The sequence below is a fragment of the Brienomyrus brachyistius genome, chromosome 7 (assembly GCF_023856365.1).
Source record: "Brienomyrus brachyistius isolate T26 chromosome 7, BBRACH_0.4, whole genome shotgun sequence".
NCBI classification, from domain to species: domain Eukaryota; kingdom Metazoa; phylum Chordata; class Actinopteri; order Osteoglossiformes; family Mormyridae; genus Brienomyrus; species Brienomyrus brachyistius.
This window is the reverse complement of record NC_064539.1, coordinates 30,589,385-30,615,664: the sequence shown is the minus strand read 5'-3', so window position 1 is coordinate 30,615,664 and position 26,280 is coordinate 30,589,385. Positions and strand designations below refer to the sequence as shown.

The window sequence follows — 26,280 nt, the reverse complement described above, 5'->3', positions numbered from 1 at the left end:
TTTGTGCAGATTCGTGGTTGCTAGATATTTTTCTTGACTGAAATCATGACTGATTTCAACTGGAAATGGGTGGATTGCCCCCTCTAGAATGGGGAGGAGTCACTGCGTTTTAGTATCTCGGCATCTTGCTCATGAGTTGAGGGAAGAAGGAAGTGGGAGATCAACAGGTGGATTGGTGCACAGTCAGCAGTTATGCAGATGTGGCACCATTCTCTTCTTGTAAAGAGAGAGCTGAGCTGGAAGGAAAAGCTATTGATTTACCAGTCGATCTACGATTCTACCTTCACCTCACAAGCTTTGGGTAGTGACTGAAAGAATGAGACTGCTGATACAAGTGGCAGAAATTAGCTTCCTTCTCAGGGTGTCTGGGCTCAGGCTTAGACACAGGACGAGAAGCTCGGACATTCAGGAGGAGCTCAAAGTGGAGCGGCTGCTCCTTTGCATGGAAAGGAGCCAGTCGAGGTGGTTTTGGCATCTGTCTAGGACGCCTCCTGGACGCCTCCCTGGGGAGGTGCTTTGGGCATGTCCAACTGGGAGGTGACCCTGGGACAGACTAAGGACATGTTGGAGAAATTATATCTCTCAGCTGGCCTGGGAATACCTTGGTATTCCCCAGTGGAGATAGAGGGGGGTGCCTGGGGAGATGGAGGATTGGGAATCCCTGTTCAGACAGCTGCTCCCACGACCCATGGATGGGTCACATTTTCACATTTTAGCGAACCTGACACATGCTTTCAAATCAAATTTTTAAAAGATTTTTAAATTGCTGATCTTGCCCATCTTTATTTGTCACTACTGATATACATTCGTAGGATTGTGTATGGCTATTTGTGTGTACTGCACACACACAAATACACACAGACACACACATTTATCAGAAAGGCTCACACACCCTACTGCATCTCAGAGCGTAAGATCATAGGCGTTGTCGTGTGGTATCATAGATATTATCACCCGCAGAACCTATTCAGGTAAACACAGACATATGGGTGAGTGTTTGTCTGCCCACATGTGTCTGTCAAGCCTGAATATTGATTGACATCAAAGGCAAGATCCTCTCCTTTAGACAATATTCTTTCTATCCATATCATATTTTAGTTTTCATATGTACCATGCTACGTGTGCATAGTTATGCTGGCTATGTGAGAATCCCATGTAGTCCTACGTAACCATACCATTAGCGTGGTAGCATTACTACACCAAATGATTAGCAGCGTAGTCCTACGTAACCATACCATTAGCGTGGTAGCATTACTACACCAAATGATTAGCAGCGTAGTCCTGCGTAACCACACCATTAGCGTGGTAGCATTACTACACCAAATGATTAGCAGCGTAGTCTACGTAACCACACCATTAGCGTGGTAGCATTACTACACCAAATGATTAGCAGCGCAGTCCTACGTAACCACACCATTAGCGTGGTAGCATTACTACACCAAATGATTAGCAGCGCAGTCCTACGTAACCACACCATTAGCGTGGTAGCATTACTACACCAAATGATTAGCAGCGCAGTCCTACGTAACCACACCATTAGCGTGGTAGCATTACTACACCAAATGATTAGCAGCGCAGTCCTACGTAACCACACCATTAGCGTGGTAGCATTACTACACCAAATGATTAGCAGCGCAGTCCTACGTAACCACACCATTAGCGTGGTAGCATTACTACACCAAATGATTAGCAGCGCAGTCCTACGTAACCACACCATTAGCGTGGTAGCATTACTACACCAAATGATTAGCAGCGCAGTCCTACGTAACCACACCATTAGCGTGGTAGCATTACTACACCAAATGATTAGCAGCGTAGTCCTACGTAACCACACCATTAGCGTGGTAGCATTACTACACCAAATGATTAGCAGCGTAGTCCTACGTAACCACACCATTAGCGTGGTAGCATTACTACACCAAATGATTAGCAGCGCAGTCCTACGTAACCACACCATTAGCGTGGTAGTATTACTACACCAAATGATTAGCAGCGCAGTCCTACGTAACCACACCATTAGCGTGGTAGCATTACTACACCAAATGATTAGCAGCGTAGTCCTACGTAACCACACCATTAGCGTGGTAGCATTACTACACCAAATGATTAGCAGCGCAGTCCTACGTAACCACACCATTAGCGTGGTAGCATTACTACACCAAATGATTAGCAGCGCAGTCCTACGTAACCACACCATTAGCGTGGTAGCATTACTACACCAAATGATTAGCAGCGCAGTCCTACGTAACCACACCATTAGCGTGGTAGCATTACTACACCAAATGATTAGCAGCGTAGTCCTACGTAACCACACCATTAGCGTGGTAGCATTACTACACCAAATGATTAGCAGCGTAGTCCTACGTAACCACACCATTAGCGTGGTAGCATTACTACACCAAATGATTAGCAGCGCAGTCCTACGTAACCACACCATTAGCGTGGTAGCATTACTACACCAAATGATTAGCAGCGTAGTCCTACGTAACCACACCATTAGCGTGGTAGCATTACTACACCAAATGATTAGCAGCGTAGTCCTACGTAACCACACCATTAGCGTGGTAGCATTACTACACCAAATGATTAGCAGCGTAGTCCTACGTAACCACACCATTAGCGTGGTAGCATTACTACACCAAATGATTAGCAGCGTAGTCCTACGTAACCACACCATTAGCGTGGTAGCATTACTACACCAAATGATTAGCAGCGCAGTCCTACGTAACCACACCATTAGCGTGGTAGCATTACTACACCAAATGATTAGCAGCGCAGTCCTACGTAACCACACCATTAGCGTGGTAGCATTACTACACCAAATGATTAGCAGCGTAGTCCTACGTAACCACACCATTAGCGTGGTAGCATTACTACACCAAATGATTAGCAGCGTAGTCCTACGTAACCACACCATTAGCGTGGTAGCATTACTACACCAAATGATTAGCAGAAATTCAAGTAGTAAAGTAAATAAAACAAATAAAACTGAACACAAAGACCTGTCACATAATAATCTTAGGCCACTGTGGAGGATTTTTACGTTGATTTTAAGTGATTATAGGAGAAATTACTGAAAACTAATGTTTTTGATCTAGGCATTACTACACGACACAGAATGATGATGCAATTGAGAATCTCTGGGGGCTTTACCCATCATGCCTGGCCTTCTGCAGTGCTCATGAATATTAATACTTAGGCGTGGTAAGTGCAGCAAGCTTTGTATTCAGAAAAGCAGGATCTACTCGGGGCATGCTGGGTAGAAAATGAGAAAGAGGGAAGGAGAGGTGGGGAAAAAAGTGGGGAGAAAGGAAAAGGGTCTTGAGTGTATCTGAGTGTAAAGTCAGGTCACAAGAGAAAAATAACGGTGTCTCTGGAACAAGTGTTTCAGGCAGCTTGGACAGAGTTGGACAGCCACACAAACATACTCACATGCATGCAGACAGTCAATTGATTTACCATTGACTCAGCAGCTGTCTGTGTGACAGGCTCCGCAGTGTGGTGGGGGGGGGCGAGTGTGGGCCACGATAATGTGGTGCTGTGTGCTCCCAGTACGCACGGCACTAAATTATTCAAGGCATGGAAGTGGGGGGAAGTGTGGTCTTGCATTCTAGCGGTGGGCAGCGTTTCGGGGGCGTCAGTGTTGCACATGCTGTGTGCAAAAAATATCAGAAGGGTTCAGTATGGCTGAGACAGAACAGCCCTCACTGCCCTGGAGTGTGACGAGGCAGAGGCTGAACACCGTGTCTATATAACTGTACACACTATGATGATGCAGAGGCTGAACACTATCGCTGTCTAACTGTACATACTGTATGACGGGTGAGAGAATGAACACAATTGCTGTTTAATTGTACATATTGTTTGACAGGGCAGAGGGTGAACACTGTCCTTGTCTAACTGTACATATCCTATGTCGAGGCAGAGGGTGATCGCTGTCTCTAACTAACTGTACGTATTGTACGATGGGGCTGAGGGTAAACGCCATCACTGCCTAACTGTACGTATTGTACGATGGGGCTGAGGGTAAACACCATCACTGTCTATCTGTACATATTGTACGATGGGGCTGAGGGTAAACGCCATCACTGTCTATCTGTACATATTGTACGATGGGGCTGAGGGTAAACGCCATCACTGTCTATCTGTACATATTGTACGATGGGGCTGAGGGTAAACGCCATCACTGTCTATCTGTACATATTGTACGATGGGGCTGAGGGTAAACGGCATCACTGTCTATCTGTACATATTGTACGATGGGGCTGAGGGTGAACGCCATCACTGTCTATTTGTACATATTGTACATATTGTACGATAAAGAAGAAGCTGAATGCTGTCCCTATCTAACTGTACATATTGTATGATGGGACAGAGGCACAGCATTTCACACTTAAGCACTGCTCATTGCCGTAAGCTAATAATGTGTTCGCAATTCTTGTAAGTTGGGAAGTTAGATATTGTCACATCAGGTACTTCTCTCTTCCAGTCAGCAACCCCAGAATGTTAGCAGTTGTACAGTAGTGCAACTTCTTGTGGGAGTTTTGAGCTTCTGAATTTTCGCGGATGGTCAAACAAGGCAGGTGCTTACCGCTGTTAAATCCCTTAAATGATGAGGACATTTCCGACAGCCTGGATAGCCTGGTCTTTGCAGCAGCTTTCATTTATGGGAGAGAGCGGTCTTCCACAGGCTGAAGCCGAAATCTGTAACAACAAAATAATGATCCGTTAAAAATTATTTGAAGAACTAGGTTAGGCTATTAATTACTTTCAAAAGCATGTCTGATGTGATGTATTGATCCAAAAAATATGCAATTTGTTAATCCAAGTTGACTCCGTTAATGTATAGCTATTGATAGCTATAACTATTGATCTAAATCAACTATGTACCATGCATTTTTCTGTGTGTGTGTGTGTGTGTGTGTGCGTGTGTGTGTGCGTACGCACACAAGTATGCGTTTGGGGGGTGGGTGATGACGTGATGTTATAATTTATCTCAGTCGATAACGTTTTTTGTTAGCTGCTATCATTACGCCATTACTGATAGACCAGTCCTTTGTGTGTTCAGGAAAACATGGCCGTAATGTAGTTGTTATCATGGTAGTTTTGTTCCACATGAGCGCCAGTTACTTTGTTTTGAACTCAGTACTGGATTGTTTAACAGTGTGACGTGTGTTGGGAATACTAGTTTTAAGCTACCTAACTATTACTAATCGATTCAATGTAGCATTCCAAAAGAACAACAGGTGGTAGTGCAATGTCCTGAGTCAGTCCAGTTCACACACATGAAGATTTTTTGTAATTCACACACATTGATTTTTACCACATATGTCACAAAAATGTCACTCAAGGCCTGTTTGCTAGCCTGTGTGTGAGTTTTGTACATGTCAGTACAAGTGTGTCTGTTTATGTGTATGTACATGTGTGTCTTCCTGTGTATAGGCCTAAATCAGCCCATCAATATTTTAGATCTTCTTTTTCCACAGAGGAAGAAATCAAATGACCTCCTGCTTGTTTTTGCGTGAGTATTTACTAGTTTATGGGGGTCTGTGGGGCTTTTTTGGCTGTCCAAGTCTGTGTGAGTGTGTACTACTTTGTAAGAGTCTGTGGAGTTTTCTGCTTGCCCTTGTCTGTGTGAGTGTTTACTAGTTTATATGGGTCTGTGGACTTTTCTGGCTTTCCTCATCTGTGTGAGTGTTTCCTAGTTTATGGAGGATTTGTGGACTTTTCTGGTTCTCTTCACGTGTCTGATTGTTTACTGGTTTATAAGGGTTTGTGGGCTGTCCTGACTGTCCTCATCCTCGTGTGTGTTTATTAGTATGTGAGGGTTTGTGGACTGTCTTCTATGTGATTACTTACTAGTACTCCGAGCTCTGTGGGCCATTCGCAGTGTCATGCTCTGTGTCAGTCTATGACGGTCTGTAGACGTTTATGGCTGTGTTCCTCTGTGTCTGTGTTTCGTGTTTTACTGTATGAGAGGCTGTGGACTTCCCTTCCCTGTGGAAAACATCAGCGTGGACCAGCATGATTTCCAAGGTTTCTATGGTTAGTGCTGGTTTGTTGATGATGTAGCTGGTGGGCCAACAAAACTGTGCTGATTTATCTGCACATGAAGCTGGTCCACCAGCAATATTTTATTAATGATGCTGGTCCACCAGTACCAAAACACAACATATGCTAGTATAACAAGTATGTACTATGCTGGTCATGCTGGTCAGCTACGCTTGTCTATACTGTTTTGGTTTCAGCAGGGTCTTCCGGCTGTCCACGTCTGTGTCAGCATTTACTAATGTTTATGGTAGGGCTCAGTGATAAAAGAGTAATGATAATTATCGCGATATAATTTCCCTCAGTGCTAATCTAACAAATGCACATAAAAGTGCAACATCATTTATGATCTAATTTAGTGATGTGATGTTCTCTGTCACTGCTCATCTGGACTAGCAATGTAACGCAAGTGCAGACCCAGACGTAAAAAACAGAAATGGGGTATTTATTGAATAAATGAATAAATAAACAAATAAGAGAATGCAATAAGGCAGGTAGGCAGACAAAAGACAACACAAGTAAAAATAACAGGGCAAAAAACATGCAGGAATACAGGTAATTCCAAAGCAACCCATCCAATGAGGGTAATTCAGTGAGATCCAAAAAGAAGCCAGTGCTGGAGTAATAATCCACAGAGTAATAATCCGCAGAGTAATAATCCACAGAGTAATAATCCGCAGAGAATTCAAAAGGAGAATGAGCAGTAAGGAGAACACAAGCGGCTGTGCTTTGTCAGCTCTGGCTAAAATAACTTGGCTTGCAGCCAATCACAGTGTTTTGAGAATGGGCAACCTATACACAGCAAACGCAGAGCTTTTAATTAAGGTTAATCGAGTTTGCGGAAGACCCCCCATACTAATGCACATCATGGGAGATGAAAGCACTCGCTTAGAGGAAACGTCGGCGTTGGTGAAGAAAGCCATTGTGGATAAACCAAGTCAAAGGAAACCCAGGACACACTATAGATTGGTGCTGTGCATTGTAATCTCTGCTGAAAGCTTGTGCCAACTAAAACTGAAAATACTAGGAATTTATTTAATACTTTTATTATTATATAATTATTATTCTCAAAGCCGTCCAGTAGAACAGACCGAGTGCCAGTGCTTACAGTCACACATACCAGCAATTAGTGTTGCAGCTTCTCATCCTGGTTCACAATAGGACAGAAGCACTTTAATTCATCGATGCGAGGCGGGTAGCGACTCAACAGCGATGACAAACCTGCCCCTGCAATGAGTCCATTCAGTTTATCATCTTTTTCATGTTCTGTTTAAGGGGAATCCTATGGGATTTTTAAGCAAATTTGTAAGTGAAGTTAGAAGGAAGTATTATTGAAAGTAATGACTCATGAATTATGATTATGATAACTATCCATATTGACAGATATGAAAATTACCGTAATAAAATATTTTGCCATATTGCGCTGCCCTAGTTTGAGAGTCCGTGGGCTTTTCTGTCCGTCTTCATCTGTGTGTCTAGTTTCATTGTGTTTACTGCTTTCTCACTGTCTTATTGTGTGATTTCATTCTTACTGCTGAGTTAATATATTATGAAAATGAGTCTTAATTATATGGTTTGATACTGCTGACATGTGTCTGCAAATGTGCTCCTCTTGCTGTCACCTCACGGGTCAATTCGGATCTTCAGCGAAACCTGTCATGCAAACAATTTCTCCAAACTGTTCACCATTTATCTTATAAGTGCCTAGAGACAGATCACCTTTGGGATGGTTTTGGAAGTTCTGGTAATGTTGTAGAGAAGGAGAGGTTGTTAGTTCAATAATAATTTTAATTAAGAGCTTTAAACAAGAACTATGTTTTGCCTCACTGGTGCTGATGAGAAATAATTCCTATCGTTGGCCATAAGCTAAGCTGAACCCAATATGATGGAGAGACAGACAGATATGTAGCTGAACTGAGCCAAAAGCCTGGACAAGTGAGAGACAGACAAGCCAGTAGATGGGCTGAGCCGAACCCAGTGGGATGGAGAGACAGACAGGGAAGTAACTGAGCCGAGCCGGAACCCAGTATAAGTGAGAGACAGACAGACAGGCAGATGAGCTGAGCTGAACCCAGCATTTGAGAGGGGCAGACAGGCAGGTAGATGAGCCGAGCAGAACCCAGTGTGATGAAAAGACAGACAGGGAAGTAGCTGAGCTGAGCCGTAACCCAGTATGAGTGAGAGACAGACAGGCAGGTAGATGAGCCGAGCAGAACCCCATGCAATGGAGGCTGCTAGCACCTTCTTATAGCCTCTCACTTTGTTCTTTTGTTTTCTTTATAAAATTTTCTCTTTCTGTGTTTTCTTAATTTGCCTCCCTTCTGCTGCACTCTCCATCTGTCCCAGCTCACCCTCTTTCTTCGCTGCTATGTCACCTCCCCTCATGACACGGACCCCTCCGCCCTGCTGAGCTTGCACATTGCCGGGGCTCCTTTCCAAACAAGTGCACAGGATTCTGGGAACAGAAGAGAGCCAAGAGGGTGGGGGGGGGGTGTCACTTCAGTTTAGCCTGTCTCTTCCTTTTTACTCTCTCTTGCTCTTTTCTCCTGTTCCACACGGATAAAAGGATTTGCCTGACAGGGAACGGTGTGCAGCTGAAAACCACCCTGGTAAAAATAGCTGTGATAATGACAGATCCTTATTTATAGGTCTGTAGAGCATGGTGGCTCTCGATGTGAGCTCCAGGCAGGGAGAGTGCCAAGGGATGCAGTGAGATGCACACTGTGAAAAACACCATGACCTACAGAGACGCACATTGAAATGCAGTGATACATCCAAAGAGAGAAGCATCCACACACAGACTGCTGTATACAAGACATGCGCGCATGATACATAAACTACGTGAAACAATGTATGTGTGCCTGTCTGTTTATATGTGTTAAAGTGACAGACTGAGTATGAAAAAACAATGCAGATTTTTGAAGGTAATTTATGTTGTTAACATACTTGGTCCTCATGCAATTTTCACTGCAGAAATGTGGAGCTAAACCCAGAAGGATTCCTAGTTAAAGATTTCTCATAATTTGTGCCTCTCTACTAATTGTAATATGGGTGCTTCTGAATTCAGAGTGTGTATATGTCAGTGTTACCAATGGAATGAGGCTGATCTGTGCTCCTCTGGTATAATTCTGTAGGAACACTCTTACTGGAAAGAGGCCATTCTGAGAGATCCATGACACTGTGCGCCTGTGCTGTAATCCTGTAGGAACACTCTCACCGGAATGAGGCCGTTCTGACAGGTCCATGACACTGTGCGCCTGTGCTGTAATCCTGTAAGAACACTCTCATCGGAATGAGGCCGTTCTGACAGGTCCATGACACTGTGCGCCTGTGCTGTAATCCTGTAAGAACACTCTCATCGGAATGAGGCCGTTCTGACAGGTCCATGACACTGTGCGCCTGTGCTGTAATCCTGTAGGAACACTCTCACTGGAATGAGGCCGTTCTGACAGATCCATGACACTGTGCACCTGTGCTGCAATCCTGTATGAACACTCTCACCGGAATGAGGCCGTTCTGACAGGTCCATGACACTGTGCGCCTGTGCTGTAATCCTGTAGGAACACTCTCACCGGAATGAGGCCGTTCTGACAGGTCCATGACACTGTGCGCCTGTGCTGTAATCCTGTATGAACACTCTCACTGGAATGAGGCCGTTCTGACAGGTCCATGACACTGTGCGCCTGTGCTGTAATCCTGTAGGAACACTCTCACCGGAATGAGGCCGTTCTGACAGATCCATGACACTGTGCGCCTGTGCTGTAATCCTGTAGGAACACTCTCACCGGAATGAGGCCGTTCTGACAGATCCATGACACTGTGCGCCTGTGCTGTAATCCTGTAGGAACACTCTCACCGGAATGAGGCCGTTCTGACAGATCCATGACACTGTGCGCCTGTGCTGTAATCCTGTAGGAACACTCTCACCGGAATGAGGCCATTCTGACAGATCCATGACACTGTGCGCCTGTGCTGTAATCCTGTATGAACACTCTCACCGGAATGAGGCCGTTCTGACAGGTCCATGACACTGTGCGCCTGTGCTGTAATCCTGTAGGAACACTCTCACTGGAATGAGGGCATTCTGACAGGTCCATGACACTGTGCGCCTGTGCTGTAATCCTGTAAGAACACTCTCACCGGAATGAGGCCGTTCTGACAGATCCATGACACTGTGCGCCTGTGCTGTAATCCTGTAGGAACACTCTCACCGGAATGAGGCCGTTCGGACAGATCCATGACACTGTGCGCCTGTGCTGTAATCCTGTAGGAACACTCTCACCGGAATGAGGCCGTTTTGACAGATCCATGACACTGTGCGCCTGTGCTGTAATCCTGTAGGAACACTCTCACCGGAATGAGGCCGTTCTGACAGATCCATGACACTGTGCGCCTGTGCTGTAATCCTGTAGGAACACTCTCACCGGAATGAGGCCGTTCTGACAGATCCATGACACTGTGCGCCTGTGCTGTAATCCTGTAGGAACACTCTCACCGGAATGAGGCCGTTCTGACAGATCCATGACACTGTGCGCCTGTGCTGTAATCCTGTAGGAACACTCTCACCGGAATGAGGCCGTTTTGACAGATCCATGACACTGTGCGCCTGTGCTGTAATCCTGTAGGAACACTCTCACCGGAATGAGGCTGTTCTGACAGGTCCATGACACTGTGCGCCTGTGCTGTAATCCTGTAGGAACACTCTCACCGGAATGAGGCCGTTCTGACAGGTCCATGACACTGTGCGCCTGTGCTGTAATCCTGTAGGAACACTCTCACCGGAATGAGGCTGTTCTGACAGATCCATGACACTGTGCGCCTGTGCTGTAATCCTGTAAGAACACTCTCATCGGAATGAGGCCGTTCTGACAGATCCATGACACTGTGCGCCTGTGCTGTAATCCTGTATGAACACTCTCACTAGAATGAGGCCGTTCTGACAGGTCCATGACACTGTGCGCCTGTGCTGTAATCCTGTAGGAACACTCTCACTGGAATGAGGGCGTTCTGACAGGTCCATGACACTGTGCGCCTGTGCTGTAATCCTGTAAGAACACTCTCACCGGAATGAGGCCGTTCTGACAGGTCCATGACACTGTGCCCCTGTGCTGTAATCCTGTAGGAACACTCTCACCGGAATGAGGCCGTTCTGACAGATCCATGACACTGTGCACCTGTGCTGCAATCCTGTAGGAACACTCTCACCGGAATGAGGCCGTTCTGACAGGTCCATGACACTGTGCGCCTGTGCTGTAATCCTGTAGGAACACTCTCACCGGAATGAGGCCGTTCTGACAGGTCCATGACACTGTGCGCCTGTGCTGTAATCCTGTAGGAACACTCTCACCGGGATGAGGCCGTTCTGACAGGTCCATGACACTGTGCGCCTGTGCTGTAATCCTGTAGGAACACTCTCACTGGAATGAGGCCGTTCTGACAGGTCCATGACACTGTGCGCCTGTGCTGTAATCCTGTAAGAACACTCCCACTGGAATGAGGCTGTTCTGAGTATGTTACTTGGTTTGCATAGTACTTGTAGTCATAGTAGTCATCTAGTACTTGTGGATGTCAGGTACTGTTACAGTCTAACCTGTGCATGTCAGGTAGAGTTACAGTCTGACCTGTGAGTATCAGGTGTAGTTACTGTGTAATCTGTGGATGTCAGGTACAGTTACAGTCTAACCTGTGAGTGTCAGGTACAGTTACAGTCTGACCTGTGAGTGTCAGGTACAGTTACAGTCTAACCTGTGGATTTCAGGTATAGTTACAGTTTGACCTGTGAGCATCAGGTACAGTTACAGTCTGACCTGTGGATGTCAGGTACAGTTACAGTCTGACCTGTGAGTGTCAGGTACAGTTACAGTCTAACCTGTGGATGTCAGGTATAGTTACAGTCTAACCTGTGGACGTCAGGTATAGTTACAGTCTGACCTGTGAGTGTCAGGTACAGTTACAGTCTAACCTGTGGATGTCAGGTATAGTTACAGTCTAACCTGTGGATGTCAGGTATAGTTACAGTCTGACCTGTGAGTGTCAGGTACAGTTACAGTCTAACCTGTGGATTTCAGGTATAGTTACAGTTTGACCTGTGAGTGTCAGGTACAGTTACAGTCTAACCTGTGGATGTCAGGTACAGTTACAGTCTGACCTGTGGATGTCAGGTACAGTTACAGTCTGACCTGCGAGTGCCAGGTACAGTTACAGCCAGACCATTTGAAGATTGTGTATGCTGTTTTGCTGGAATCCTCAATCGACTGCCTCTGTTAGTTTATTGTGTGTTAGATTTCACTTATGCTTAAAACATTACAACATCTCAAACCTGTTAAACTGTTTAAATTGTAAAAAAAAAAACTTGACTAAAAACGTCACTGTCAAAATAAAATTAAGACTGTACATTTAAGCAGGTTTTTAATGAATATTTCACAATAATAAATATTAAAAAATAGAAAGGGTGTACAGTGACTAACCACTGTCATGTGATAGTTATGCTCTCTAACATTTCAGCAGAAAGAGTCTAATATTACTCACTGACATTTCAGCTGAAAGAGTCCAACATATACTGACTAACATTTCAGCTCAAGGAGTCTAATTTATACTCGCTAACATTTTAGCTGAAAGAGTCCAACATATACTGACTAACATTTCAGCTCAAGGAGTCTAATTTATACTCACTAACATCTCCATTGCCACATCATTCTGTGGAACAGCGCAGGTTGAGCTATGGTATCATATTGTCCTATCATGAGAAGGTGGAGGACATTGATGTTTTTGGCAAGTCAGAGGACAAGCTCCTCCACTCACCTGCAGTCATTTACTAATTATACATGTAATTATAAATACCAGACATACTGAGTACTCTCTGAGTTTTTTTAGAGCCCAAATTGTGGTGTTTGGTAGGGGAGTAGGTATGTATACTTTATTGGTCCTAAGGAAGGAAATTAGGAGCGTGTTCTGCTCTCCCAGTGAATTGTTATGCTTTTCAAGTCTATCATTTCATCCTGAGAATCTGTTCACTGTCCTAGAATGACAGATTTTTTTACACCCATCTGGAGTAAAAGAATACAAAGAATTTCTGACACACGCAGAACAAGCTGCATCGGATAACGTCAAACAGCACATTATGTTCATGTCTGTCTAAAGTCCCATCCTTATCACAAGCACAGCCTTACCAGCATAGCAAATTCTCACTTACTAACATCACAAGCTATGACTCATTAACCCCAGAAGCTATGACTCATGACACTGCATGATCTCTGTGGCCAAACATGGGGAGAGTGTGTTGCCTGGTGAATCTGCATGCATAGATCTCCATGTCCCAGATTCTTCCGCCCGTATGAAATTTTAACTAAAATAATAAGAAGAAGGGGAATCAGTCACACTACAGAAAATGTTTGTGATACATGAGCTGTTTGCAATGGCTGCAGTGCATTGGAATCGGACGGTGTTCCGAATGACCTTCTTCTTTGGAGTGTAAGCAGTGTGTTATAAGTCCAGAAAAGCAGATCGTCAGATCATGATCGCTCACTGAATGATCTCGGCCTAACATGCTGTTGAAGGAGCTGCGTAGCTGGTTCCAGCATCCATAGTCACGCAACTCGCACACTGACCTGAGACCTACAGTCTAACATGATCACAGCCATGCTCCATCCTTAGGCTGCAGTCTCAGCATTATGGGCCTGGAGGGGCCGATATCAAGCTTCTGTTACAGGAAAACTGAAGAAAGTCACATCGGGACAGACTGTGCTCTTCAGGACAGGGTGACCCAACCAAAGGTTACTGTGCTGCAGAGTGAGGATCTCTTCACGGTTACATTCAGCTGGAACATGATACCTCCCAGGACGTAGTCATTGTCCTTGCAGTCGCCATGGGAACTGTTTCATTGATCAGCATGACTCTCTGCCTCATCTGCTAAACTGATTTCTGCTTCTTTGACACACCCCCCCCCCCCCCCCAACTCATGTGTAGCAAGAGGAAGCCCAACTCCTACCCAGGAAACAACTTCCTGTTTAACTGCATGTGTACAAGTTGATGCACCCTCCCAAGCACTGCGTTAGGTTAATTACAGTACGTTATTATGCATCTTTTACCCACTTATACTGGTCAGGGTCATGGTGGGGGGTGGGGGGGGTGGAGTTTGTTACATATTTTTTAACATCAGAAGGAACCAATGAGAGACACTTTTTCATATAAGTGGCTGAGGGGAGGTGGACAAGTTATCAGTGATTGGACACCCATAGACTCAGAATGAGCTAAACATTCAATGACTGGATAATCAGGGAAACAAAAGTACATGCTTAGTCACTGCATGTTCAGGTAACTGTTTTCATGACTAGGCAAGCTGGGAAGCAGGTCGGATGGGGAGAACAGAGAAACTGTTCTGAGGTTAATATATTTTTGGGAAAGGTGGCCATCTCTCAGCACAGATGCATCCTAGATTTCACCTCATGTTTCTATAGAATGCTAATCAATGTTGATTAAAACAGGTCATTTTTCTATTTTGCATGTATTAAAAACAGATACACACATGGTCATGATTAATGAGCTGTATTCCATCTGCCATGATACTGACGGACCAGAGAGCTAGAAAGATGTTAAGAGACATTCACAGTGTGATATGAAAAGCACTGCTGTGTACTGATAAGTACAACACTGACACTGTGTGATATACTGACACTGTATAATATACTGACACTGTGTGATATACTGACACTGTATAATATACTGACACTGTAATATTCTGACACTGTATAATATAGGGACACTGTATAATATACTGACACTGTGTGATATACTGACACTGTAATATTCTGACACTGTATAATATACGGACACTGTGTGATATACTGACACTGTATGATATACTGGCACTGTATAATATACTGACACTGTGTAATATACTGACACTGTAATATTCTGACACTGTATAATATACGGACACTGTGTGATATACTGACACTGTATAATATACTGACACTGTATAATATACTGACACTGTAATATTCTGACACTGTATAATATACGGACACTGTGTGATATACTGACACTGTATGATATACTGGCACTGTATAATATACTGACACTGTGTAATATACTGACACTGTAATATTCTGACACTGTATAATATACGGACACTGTGTGATATACTGACACTGTATAATATACTGACACTGTATAATATACTGACACTGTGTGATATACTGACACTGTATAATATACTGACACTGTGTAATATACTGACACTGTATAATATACTGACACTGTAATATTCTGACACTGTATAATATACGGACACTGTATAATATACTGACACTGTGTGATATACTGACACTGTAATATTCTGACACTGTATAATATACGGACACTGTGTGATATACTGACACTGTATAATATACTGACACTGTGTAATATACTGACACTGTATAATATACTGACACTGTGTAATATACTGACACTGTGTGATATACTGACACTGTATAATATACTGACACTGTGTGATATACTGCTCAACATCAGCAACACCAAAACATATCTTGCAAACCTGTCTCACATGTAGTCTTTCTCTTACCCTTCCTCTCTCTCATCTCTCTCCTTCCCCCTCTCTATTTCTCCCCCTCCCCCATCCTGTTTCTCCCTCTCTCTCTTCCCCTCCCCCTTCCTCTCTCTCCCTTCCTTTCTCTATTTTTCCCTCTCTGTCTCTCTCCTTCATCTCTTTATATTCCCTCTCTCCATCTTCCCTCCCCCCTTTCCTCTCTGTGTCTCCCTCACACCCTTTCTCTTCCTCCTCCCTTATTCTCTCCCCCCTCCCTGTCTGACTGCAGGCTGATGCTGCCACCAGTTTTCTCCGTGCGGCTCGTTCTGGGAACCTGGACAAGGCCATGGACCACATCAAGAATGGGATTGACATTAACACAGCCAATCAGGTTAGAGGCCCGCCCCTGTGCTTGCCCTTCGCAGCCCGCCATTGGCCAGGCATATGGCATACAACTCCCTACGGTGACTGGCAGACCTGCCTCAAGCCCAGAGAGAATCCCTGGTCACGTAACACACCTGCCAGGGTCTGCTTCCATGTCACTGTCTAAGGGGGCATTTCCTGAGTATTCTTTAAATAAGATGGTGTAAATTATAAATGAGTGTGAACAGAGTATTGGGAAGCTTGTCTGTAACATGATACCATCTCTGCTACTGAGTAACAATCACATTCACCGGAAAACCTCAATGCATGATTACAGCATCTCCACCACTGAGTAACACTCACACTGGTGGGAGTTTAACTTGCACAGAATTGTTCTGAGGGCAGAATGAACAATGATTGGTTCGGAGAGATAACCAGTCGGATAGTAGAGGAGGTGGGTCCGAGCAACTAGAGGAGGCAGGACCGAGACATGTGATTGGAGGAAGTAGAGCCAGAGAGGATTGTGGAGAGAGGGAGGAAGAGAGACAGAGAGAGGGAGTAAGTGGGAGAGAGACACAGGGGGAAGAGCCAGAGCCAGCAGTGAGAGAGCTGCAGCAGAAACTGGTTTTTACGCACACATACCTGAGGAAGTCCAGCAGCCCCCGCCCAGTCCAGCAGCCCCCGCCCAGTCCAGCAGCCCCCGCCCGGTCCAGCAGCCCCCGCCCGGTCTAGCAGCCCCCGCCCGGTCCAGCAGCCCCCGCCCGGTCCAGCAGCCCCCGCCCTGGTGCTGACTGCATCCCATCCACCTCACTAGCTCACTAAACCAACATGTCAGAAAGTTACAGCTTGTCTGCATTCACACCGAGTTCCTGGAAGCAATCACTGGCGCTTAGAAGCAGCGGAAATGGCTCCATAACTGGATTTATGAGCAATGAAGTCTCCTTTCATGCACTTAGCAGAGATGTGCAGATGCGGGTATGGGGCTGGGATGAGCCACAATGATCATTATAATCTCCATAATGTTTTGTTAAAGATCTCACTAACACAAAATAGGAGAAAGGTTCTGTAATCGATCGCTGCTTCTTTGAAGATGGTACTCACACTTCCTTTTTTTAGTTTTAAGGACAGAGTAACAATATTTCTGTGCATTGTGATTACAGATATTGGTCAACAAGGTTTTTTTTTTTTAATAGCTGTTGATGTTGTAACTGCTTTTTAAGAGTTATGAACTGCTCCCTGTGTGTATGTTTGTGTGGAAGGGGGTGCTCCTTGCTGCTCCCTAAGAGTGTTTCTGTGGGTGGGGGTGTTCCTTACCGCTCCCTGTGTGTATGTTTGTGTGGAAGGGGGTGCTCCTTGCTGCTCCCTAAGAGTGTTTCTGTGGGTGGGGCTGTTCCTTACCGCTCCCTGTGTGTATGTTTGTGTGGAAGGGGGTGCTCCTTGCTGCTCCCTAAGAGTGTTTCTGTGGGTGGGGCTGTTCCTTACCGCTCCCTGTGTGTATGTTTGTGTGGAAGGGGGTGCTCCTTGCTGCTCCTTAAGAGTGTTTCTGTGGGTGGGGGTGTTCCTTACCGCTCCCTGTGTGTATGTTTGTGTGGAAGGGGGTGCTCCTTGCTGCTCCTTAAGAGTGTTTCTGTGGGTGGGGGTGTTCCTTACCGCTCCCTGTGTGTATGTTTGTGTGGAAGGGGGTGCTCCTTGCTGCTCCCTAAGAGTGTTTCTGTGGGTGGGGGTGTTCCTTACCGCTCCCTGTGTGTATGTTTGTGTGGAAGGGGGTGCTCCTTGCTGCTCCTTAAGAGTGTTTCTGTGGGTGGGGGTGTTCCTTACCGCTCCCTGTGTGTATGTTTGTGTGGAAGGGGGTGCTCCTTGCTGCTCCTTAAGAGTGTTTCTGTGGGTGGGGGTGTTCCTTACCGCTCCCTGTGTGTATGTTTGTGTGGAAGGGGGTGCTCCTTGCTGCTCCCTATGTCTGTGTTTATTTGATTGGGATGTTCCTTACTGCTCCCTAAGTGTGTGTCTTTGCATTTACGCAGCCATGTGTTTCTCTGCCTCTCTGTCTGTCCGTCACTCTCCTCTTTTTCCTGCACTCATGCATTTTCCCTTAAGCTGCAGGACATTTTTTTCTCCTTCTCTGGAATATTTGCTGTGACTCACCTGACACAGCCCATAATACTGAGGAGACACTGCAGCTCTGACCGCACACACAGATGGGGTGCGTCCCAGCTGCTCCAAGATCCTTCACTATCCACAGTCAGCACTGCAGAAGGAGAAGCTTCCGGAACGGTGGAGCGAACAAAGCGACCTTCAGCCCGGAGTCGACGCAGAGAACATCTACAGAAATGAGCACAGTGCTCATAGCTGAGGAGTGATCAAACTGAGGATACATTATCTGCATGTAGTTCAGTAGCTCTTCTGAAAGAGAGATCTGATACACTCCAACAGGGGTGGAGGAGGGGTCTCAGGGCAAGGGGGGCAGATGGGGGGGTTGGGGATTTGCTGACTTGGGAAGGGGGGTGTTCTTGGTCAGTTGTTGCCAATTGTGTTTGATGGTCTGTCATCAAAAGACTCGAGGTGGGGATGAGGGGGGTCCTCATGGTAAATTTTGCATTGGGCTTCCTGCTGTGATGAGCCCAAGGCAGTTGCCCCTCCACCCCCCCCCTCCTCCTCCTCTGAATCTAATACATTTTTATTCTGTTCCTTTATAGTTCAATTTCATGGCTGGATGAATGGAAACTTTGTTTCCTTATAATTGCACATGCTGAAGAGGGTGCTGGTGCCTCACACTGAGCCATCAGTGGGTGTGAAAGAACTTCCACTCCCCTAGAGAAGAGCTGCCATTACTCTTATGATGCTCTTCGCAGTGTGTGTGACATGTCCTGCCTGACATATCCATCTGACCCTGCACTGTCGTTCCTGCCACGCTCTATCCTGTCTGGTGTCCTGTCTGTTCCCCGTCCCGAGTGTCCGCCCTGCTCTTTGGTCCCCTTGGTCCCCTTCCCTGTTTGTGCCCTGAGGGCACGCTTCGGGGGGTGGGGCGTCCTGCCTGACATATCCACCTGACTCTTCTGTCTCCTCACTAGCGTGGCCCTAACAAGCTATGCCCGTTACTCCTTTATTTTACCTCTCGTTCCTAACCCTTGTGTCCATCACTTCCAGCTGCCTCTCGTTGGCTTTCTTGTTAGTCTCGTAAATATGTACTTCCCAGTCCTTTGCTCCCCAGACGAATCATTAATGTTACTCCTCCGGTCAGTCCGTATGCTTCCTCACAGTAGTCCTCTCGTTTCAATCCCTATCATTATTTCCAGTCTCTGTTTGTTTAGTTTTAAGTCAATAAAACCCTTTTTATTTCATCGAAACGCCAGCCCTGGAGGCCTTCGTCCTAAAAGCCATGACAGTTCTACGTCTCCACTCTCGCTTCCACGCCTCCCTGCACCTGGCAGACTGGATACCTTGGGTGCCTTAGATCCTGGGACCGAAGGGGTTCCCCACCCTATGGGAATCACCCTGACTTCATCTCCCTCCTGAAGGCCCATCAAGAGTGGAGGAGTAATTACGTGGTTTGGAAGATACCCAAGCCATAGCTCTCTTCCGGTCTGTGGAGGATGCTTTAGTGACACTCACCCCGGATACAGATCCTCAGTAAACTGTGAAAGTCTGGTGCTTGCTGGCGGAAGTGCAGGGAATAGTTGAGTGCGAGACTACTCAGTCTGCCACCTCTTCATCGCCTGATGCCAGTCAGCACACTGGTACCCCTGCTGCAGGCCCGTCACATGCCACTTTCCCGTGAGATGAATTCGTCCTGCCTGCTGGCTCCCTGCAGCTCACTTCAGCTGAGCCTGCCAGCTCCTCGGAGCTTGCTGCAGATCCACCCGCTGGCTCCTTACAGGTCGCCACTGATTCACCCACTGGCCTCCTGTAATTCATCACAGATTTGCCTGCCGGCTCCTTGCAGCTTGCTGTAGCCCCTCCTGCAGTTTCTCAATGAAGAGAGAAGAAATGGAGGGAGTTTGCAGTGCTTGTGGTTTTCACCATACCTATCCTGCTGCCTCCAGCAGCAGACCCAGGAGAGGTTGTCGCCACGGCTCCAGCGCCTGACCCCAGTGAGACCGCCGCCATGCCCGTCTGTTCCTCTGCTGCACCCCCAGAGCCTGTTTTTGCCTCTGTTGCTCCCCACTAGCTTCCAGGTGTCCCGATTGCACCCTGTTTGCTTCTAGGTGTCTCAGCCTCACCTGATCTCCTGATGATCTGCTGGCTCCAGCCTCATCTCCAGTCACCCTGGCGGACACCTTGCAGCCTCCTGGCTCACCACCAACTGTCTCGTCATCTCTCGCCGGCTGCTTCCAGGCTGACGCCCGACTCCCCAGCCACTGCCAACCCAGGCTGAGCCAACCCAAATGACGCCCAGTCAGAGGAATTGGAGTGGGACCCTCTGGGCCTAGCGCTCGGTCTTGCTTTGTGGGCCCCCATCTCAGCCTAACACTCGCATGAAACCGGTCCCAAGTTCCAGTGTCATCAATGGAGCAAGCTGGGGCCCAGAAGAGGGGCAAGTTTCAGTCTCCGGGAGGGAAAGATGGGTACCCACTATTTAGGCCAACCTCACAGACCCTGGTCTGCCCAGTGATGTCCACCTGAACACCTCTCCTGCTACAGCCTTGGGGAGAGAAACCACAGCACCCTCCTGCTCCTGTCCTACAGGTCCCTTGGCATCCTCCTGCTCCTGTGTTGTAGTCCCCTCAGTGTCCTCCTGTCCTATAGGTCCTTTTGTGCCCACTGGTCCCACTGGCCCCTTAGTTCCCTCCGGCCCTGCTGGCCCTCCGAAGCCCTCATGTCCTGTGGTCTGGACAGACTCCGTCTCATCAGAGAATGGCATCAGGGTCATCCTAGGGTCGATGAGCAGCTTCCTAGTGTCTGTACAACTCCCTGGACACCCCCTGTTTATGTTCTTCATGCCTCAGTCCCTGTCCCAGTGCCCTGGCATGCATTTCACCTGGTCATTGTCCCCAGTAGTTCCCTCTTCTGTTCCTGCTCCTGTCTTTGTTGCCCCTCTACTTGTCCACCCTGTCATTGTATGACCTGTCCTATTTGTCCTTGTCCCAGTTGTTTCTGCTGTCAGGTCCCCAATGATGTCTAGTGACTCTTCTGTCTTGTCACTATTGTGGCCCTAACAAGCCAATCCTGTTCTTAACCCTCATGTTAATTACACCAGCTGCCTCTCATTTTCTCCCTTATCAGTCTCGAATATATGTCCTGTGCTCCCCAGGCCAGTCATTAACATTGCTCCTCCTGTCAGCCCATGTCCATTCTCATGGTAAACCATTCATTTTGATCAATCTCAGTCCAGTTTATTTGCAGGCTGTTTGTTTTAAGTCAATAAAACCACCTTTGTTTCTTAAAAACACCTGCCCTTGAGTCCGTCGTCCCAAATGCCATGACAGTATGTGTTCAATGGATATGATGTAATCTACTTTCTACTCCCGCAGTATATCAGTGGTCAGTTCAGTGTAACCTGATTTCTTCAGTCACCTCCCACAGAATGTCAGCAACCAATCCAGTGTAACACGTTGTTTTCTACCTCCGACTATCAGTAATGTAATGCCTTCTGTCACTTTACACAGAATGTCAGTGGCCAGTCCTTTGTCACAGATTCTCTTCTGTCTCTTCCCACAGAATGGCCTCAATGGCCTCCACTTGGCCTCTAAAGAAGGCCATGTCAAGATGGTATTGGAGCTACTGCACAATAACATTGATCTGGAGGCCACAACTAAGGTACAGTATCCACTCAATGTAGTCCAATATGTGAAGAATTCACTTGCAAAAACAGATATCTCCATTGTTTGAATTTTCATGAATATAAGTTTTTTATTGTGGAATGAGTCAGGTGGCACATGAAAATATCAGATAATACACTGTACTTTATATCATTTTGGTAGCCATTGCTCATCAAAATGTTAAGCAATAGTTGTACAAATGATACAACCTGAAAGTTTGTGAATTATGAACAAATTAACGAATACAGAGTAATAATAAAAATAAACAATGGACCGCACGGCAGAGTTCAGTGTTGCCGCTGTGTCTGCGTTTATGAAAAAGGTGTCATTGGGTTTGTCTTTAACTTTACACATTGTTTGGATACATTTATTTTCTTACTTTACAAATTACTGTTTTGATAAATGTGCTTATATGGGTTTAGTATATGCTGTTCTTGTTTTATCATTTTGTGTTTAAATGCTAAAAAAAATAATAAAATATTTAGATGCAAGTTTTTTGGGGCCGGGAACCAATTAATTGGTTTTCCATTATTTCTTATGGGGAAAATTCGACCAAAATTACTACCCTATACCTCTTTCATATTTACCTCAGAGCCCCTATACCTCTTTCATATTTACCTCAGAGCCCCTATACCTCTTCCATATTTACCTCGGAGTTCCTATCATTCCTTAGCATTTACCTCAGAATCCCTATACTTTCCTTGCATTTAGATCAGTGCCCCATAGCTTGCACAGATACAGGCAGGTTGCTTATCAGCTGTCGGATGTCAGCTCAGTTGTCTCCCCCAGCAGAAAGGGAACACAGCTTTGCACATTGCTGCTCTGGCTGGACAGGAGAGGGTGGTAGCAGAGCTGGTTCACTACGGAGCCAACGTCAATGCCCAGTCACAGGTGAGGGGAACCACAGGATCACAAACAGCACGATAAAGGGAGCGTGTGGTCAATTTAAATGGCTTATGTGCTTATTTTCAGGGAAGTGTGTGCTTAGTTTAAAAAGAGTTTCTCTGTGTAAACCTGTCTTTACCTATGTAAACGTCTGTCAGTGCCTGTCCCTCTCTTTACCTGTGTAAACGTCTGTCAGTGCCTGTCCCTCTCTTTACCTGTGTAAACGTCTGTCAGTGTCTGTCCCTGTCTTTACCTGTGTAAACGTCTGTCAGTGTCTGTCCCTCTCTTTACCTGTGTAAACGTCTGTCAGTGTCTGTCCCTCTCTTTACCTGTGTAAACGTCTGTCAGTGTCTGTCCCTGTCTTTACCTGTGTAAACGTCTGTCAGTGCCTGTCCCTCTCTTTACCTGTGTAAACGTCTGTCAGTGTCTGTCCCTGTCTTTACCTGTGTAAACGTCTGTCAGTGTCTGTCCCTCTCTTTACCTGTGTAAACGTCTGTCAGTGTCTGTCCCTCTCTTTACCTGTGTAAACGTCTGTCAGTGTCTGTCCCTCTCTTTACCTGTGTAAACGTCTGTCAGTGCCTGTCCCTCTCTTTACCTGTGTAAACGTCTGTCAGTGTCTGTCCCTCTCTTTACCTGTGTAAACGTCTGTCAGTGCCTGTCCCTCTCTTTACCTGTGTAAACGTCTGTCAGTGTCTGTCCCTCTCTTTACCTGTGTAAACGTCTGTCAGTGTCTGTCCCTCTCTTTACCTGTGTAAACGTCTGTCAGTGTCTGTCCCTCTCTTTACCTGTGTAAACGTCTGTCAGTGCCTGTCCCTCTCTTTGCCTGTGTAAACGTCTGTCAGTGTCTGTCCCTCTCTTTACCTGTGTAAACGTCTGTCAGTGTCTGTCCCTCTCTTTACCTGTGTAAACGTCTGTCAGTGTCTGTCCCTCTCTTTACCTGTGTAAACATCTGTCAGTGTCTGTCCCTCTCTTTACCTGTGTAAACGTCTGTCAGTGCCTGTCCCTCTCTTTACCTGTGTAAACGTCTGTCAGTGTCTGTCCCTCTCTTTACCTGTGTAAACGTCTGTCAGTGTCTGTCCTTCTCTTTACCTGTGTAAACGTCTGTCAGTGTCTGTCCCTCTCTTTACCTGTGTAAACGTCTGTCAGTGCCTGTCCCTCTCTTTACCTGTGTAAACGTCTGTCAGTGTCTGTCCCTCTCTTTACCTGTGTAAACGTCTGTCAGTGTCTGTCCCTCTCTTTACCTGTGTAAACGTCTGTCAGTGTCTGTCCCTCTCTTTACCTGTGTAAACGTCTGTCAGTGTCTGTCCCTCTCTTTACCTGTGTAAACGTCTGTCAGTGCCTGTCCCTCTCTTTACCTGTGTAAACGTCTGTCAGTGTCTGTCCCTCTCTTTACCTGTGTAAATATCTGTCAGTGACTTTACCTGTACTCACCTACCTTCGCACCGCCACTTTACAGAAAGGCTTCAGTCCACTCTATATGGCTGCTCAGGAGAATCACTTGGAGGTGGTGAAGTTCCTGCTGGAGAATGGGGCCAATCAGAGCCTACCCACAGAGGTGACCCCCCCCCCCCAGTGATGTGACTTCAAACACTAATGCACTCCCCCCATTAGTTTCTCCCATGACTCTCAGTTCCTGTGCCCCTGTGTCCCATGCATCCTCATGCCCCCTGTTGGCAGGATGGCTTCACTCCCCTGGCGGTGGCACTGCAGCAGGGCCATGAGAATGTGGTGGCCCTGCTCATCAACTATGGAACCAAGGGCAAGGTGCGGCTCCCCGCCCTTCACATTGCGGCTCGTAATGATGACACGCGCACTGCTGCTGTGCTGCTGCAGAATGACCCAAACCCTGACGTGCTGAGCAAGGTAGGGCTGTGATACTGTCTCTTTGTTAAGGTGCAGTGTTAGTCCTGCTCTCTCTCTGTCTCTCTTTCCCTGAGTAGACAGGCTTCACTTTGCTCTGCTGTGTGTGTGCCTCGGTGTTAAGGTGCAGTGTTAGTCCTGCTCTCTCTCTGCCCCTCTTTCCCTGAGTAGACAGGCTTCACTTTGCTCTGCTGTGTGTGTGTCGGTGTTAAGGTGCAGTGTTAGTCCTGCTCTCACTCTGTCTCTCTTTCCCTGAGTAGACAGGCTTCACTTTGCTCTGCTGTGTGTGTGCCTCGGTGTTAAGGTGCAGTGTTAGTCCTGCTCTCTCTCTGCCTCTCTTTTCCTGAGTAGACAGGCTTCACTTTGCTCGGCTGTGTGTGTGCCTCGGTGTTAAGGTGCAGTGTTAGTCCTGCTCTCTCTCTGCCCCTCTTTCCCTGAGTAGACAGGCTTCACTTTGCTCTGCTGTGTGTGTGCCTCGGTGTTAAGGTGCAGTGTTAGTCCTGTTCTCACTCTGTCTCTCTTTCCCTGAGTAGACAGGCTTCACTTTGCTCTGCTGTGTGTGTGCCTCGGTGTTAAGGTGCAGTGTTAGTCCTGCTCTCTCTCTGCCTCTCTTTTCCTGAGTAGACAGGCTTCACTTTGCTCGGCTGTGTGTGTGCCTCGGTGTTAAGGTGCAGTGTTAGTCCTGCTCTCTCTCTGCCCCTCTTTCCCTGAGTAGATAGGCTTCACTTTGCTCTGCTGTGTGTGTGTCAGTGTTAAGGTGCAGTGTTAGTCCTGCTCTCTCTTTGCCTCTCTTTCCCTGAGTAGACAGGCTTCACTTTGCTCTGCTGTGTGTGTGTGTCGGTGTTAAGGTGCAGTGTTAGTCCTGCTCTCTCTCTGCCTCTCTTTCCCTGAGTAGACAGGCTTCATTTTGCTCGGCTGTGTGTGTGCCTCGGTGTTAAGGTGCAGTGTTAGTCCTGCTCTCTCTCTGCCTCTCTTTCCCTGAGTAGACAGGCTTTACTTTGCTCTGCTGTGTGTGTGTGTCGGTGTTAAGGTGCAGTGTTAGTCCTGCTCTCTCTCCGTCTCTCTTTCCCTGAGTAGACAGGCTTCACTTTGCTCTGCTGTGTGTGTGTCGGTGTTAAGGTGCAGTGTTAGTCCTGCTCTCTCTCTGTCTCTCTTTCCCTGAGTAGCCAGGCTTCACTTTGCTCTTCTGTGTGTGTGTCGGTGTTAAGGTGCAGTGTTAGTCCTGCTCTCTCTCTGTCTCTCTTTCCCTGAGTAGACCGGCTTCACTCCGCTCCACATTGCAGCTCATTATGAGAATCTGAGTGTGGCCCAGCTGCTGCTGAACAGGGGAGCCAATGTAAACTTCACACCTAAAGTGAGTCTCTGCTTTTATTCTCTCAGAAAGGTCTTGTGTTGTCAGGGTTGGATTCCTAGGTGGACATGGGGGGGTGCCGGTGGTAAAACAGGCGGGGGTCGTATGACATGCTTTAATGGGGCTTGAAATTTTTAGCGGCACCCCTGCCAACATATCTACACACACTATATGGACAAAAGCATTGGGACACACCTCTTAATAAAATTCAGCTGTTTCATTCAGACCCATTGTCAAAAGTGTATAAAATCAAGCACCCAGTCATGCAGTCAGGTTTACAAACATTTGTGAATGAATGTGCCGTTCTGAAGAGCTCAGTCAATTCAAATGTGGTTGGTACAGTCATAGGATGGTACCTTTGCAATAAGTCAGTTCGTGACATTTCTTCCTAGCTAGATGTTCCATGGTCAGCTGTAAGTGGTATTACTACAAAGTGGAAGCATTACAGGAACAACAGAAACAAAGCAGGATCGCCGAGTGCTGAGACA

The 26,280-nt window shown here is 46.6% G+C and overlaps 1 protein-coding gene across 5 annotated transcripts in view; it reads left to right on the top strand.

Annotated features, from left to right (window-relative positions):
• Positions 1-26,280, top strand: part of LOC125746173 (ankyrin-1-like) — a 73,650-nt gene that overhangs the window by 6,674 nt on the left and 40,696 nt on the right. For 3 of the 5 annotated variants that reach the window (XM_049019867.1, XM_049019865.1, XM_049019861.1), the window contains exons 2-7: positions 15,867-15,968; positions 21,596-21,694; positions 22,486-22,587; positions 24,038-24,136; positions 24,259-24,444; positions 25,697-25,795. In XM_049019867.1, the coding sequence (XP_048875824.1) occupies positions 15,867-15,968; positions 21,596-21,694; positions 22,486-22,587; positions 24,038-24,136; positions 24,259-24,444; positions 25,697-25,795 (687 nt within the window). Of the gene's footprint in view, positions 1-5,486; positions 5,522-15,866; positions 15,969-21,595; positions 21,695-22,485; positions 22,588-24,037; positions 24,137-24,258; positions 24,445-25,696; positions 25,796-26,280 lie in introns of all 5 variants that reach the window. The other 2 variants (XM_049019866.1, XM_049019862.1) reach the window with 2 other exon arrangements.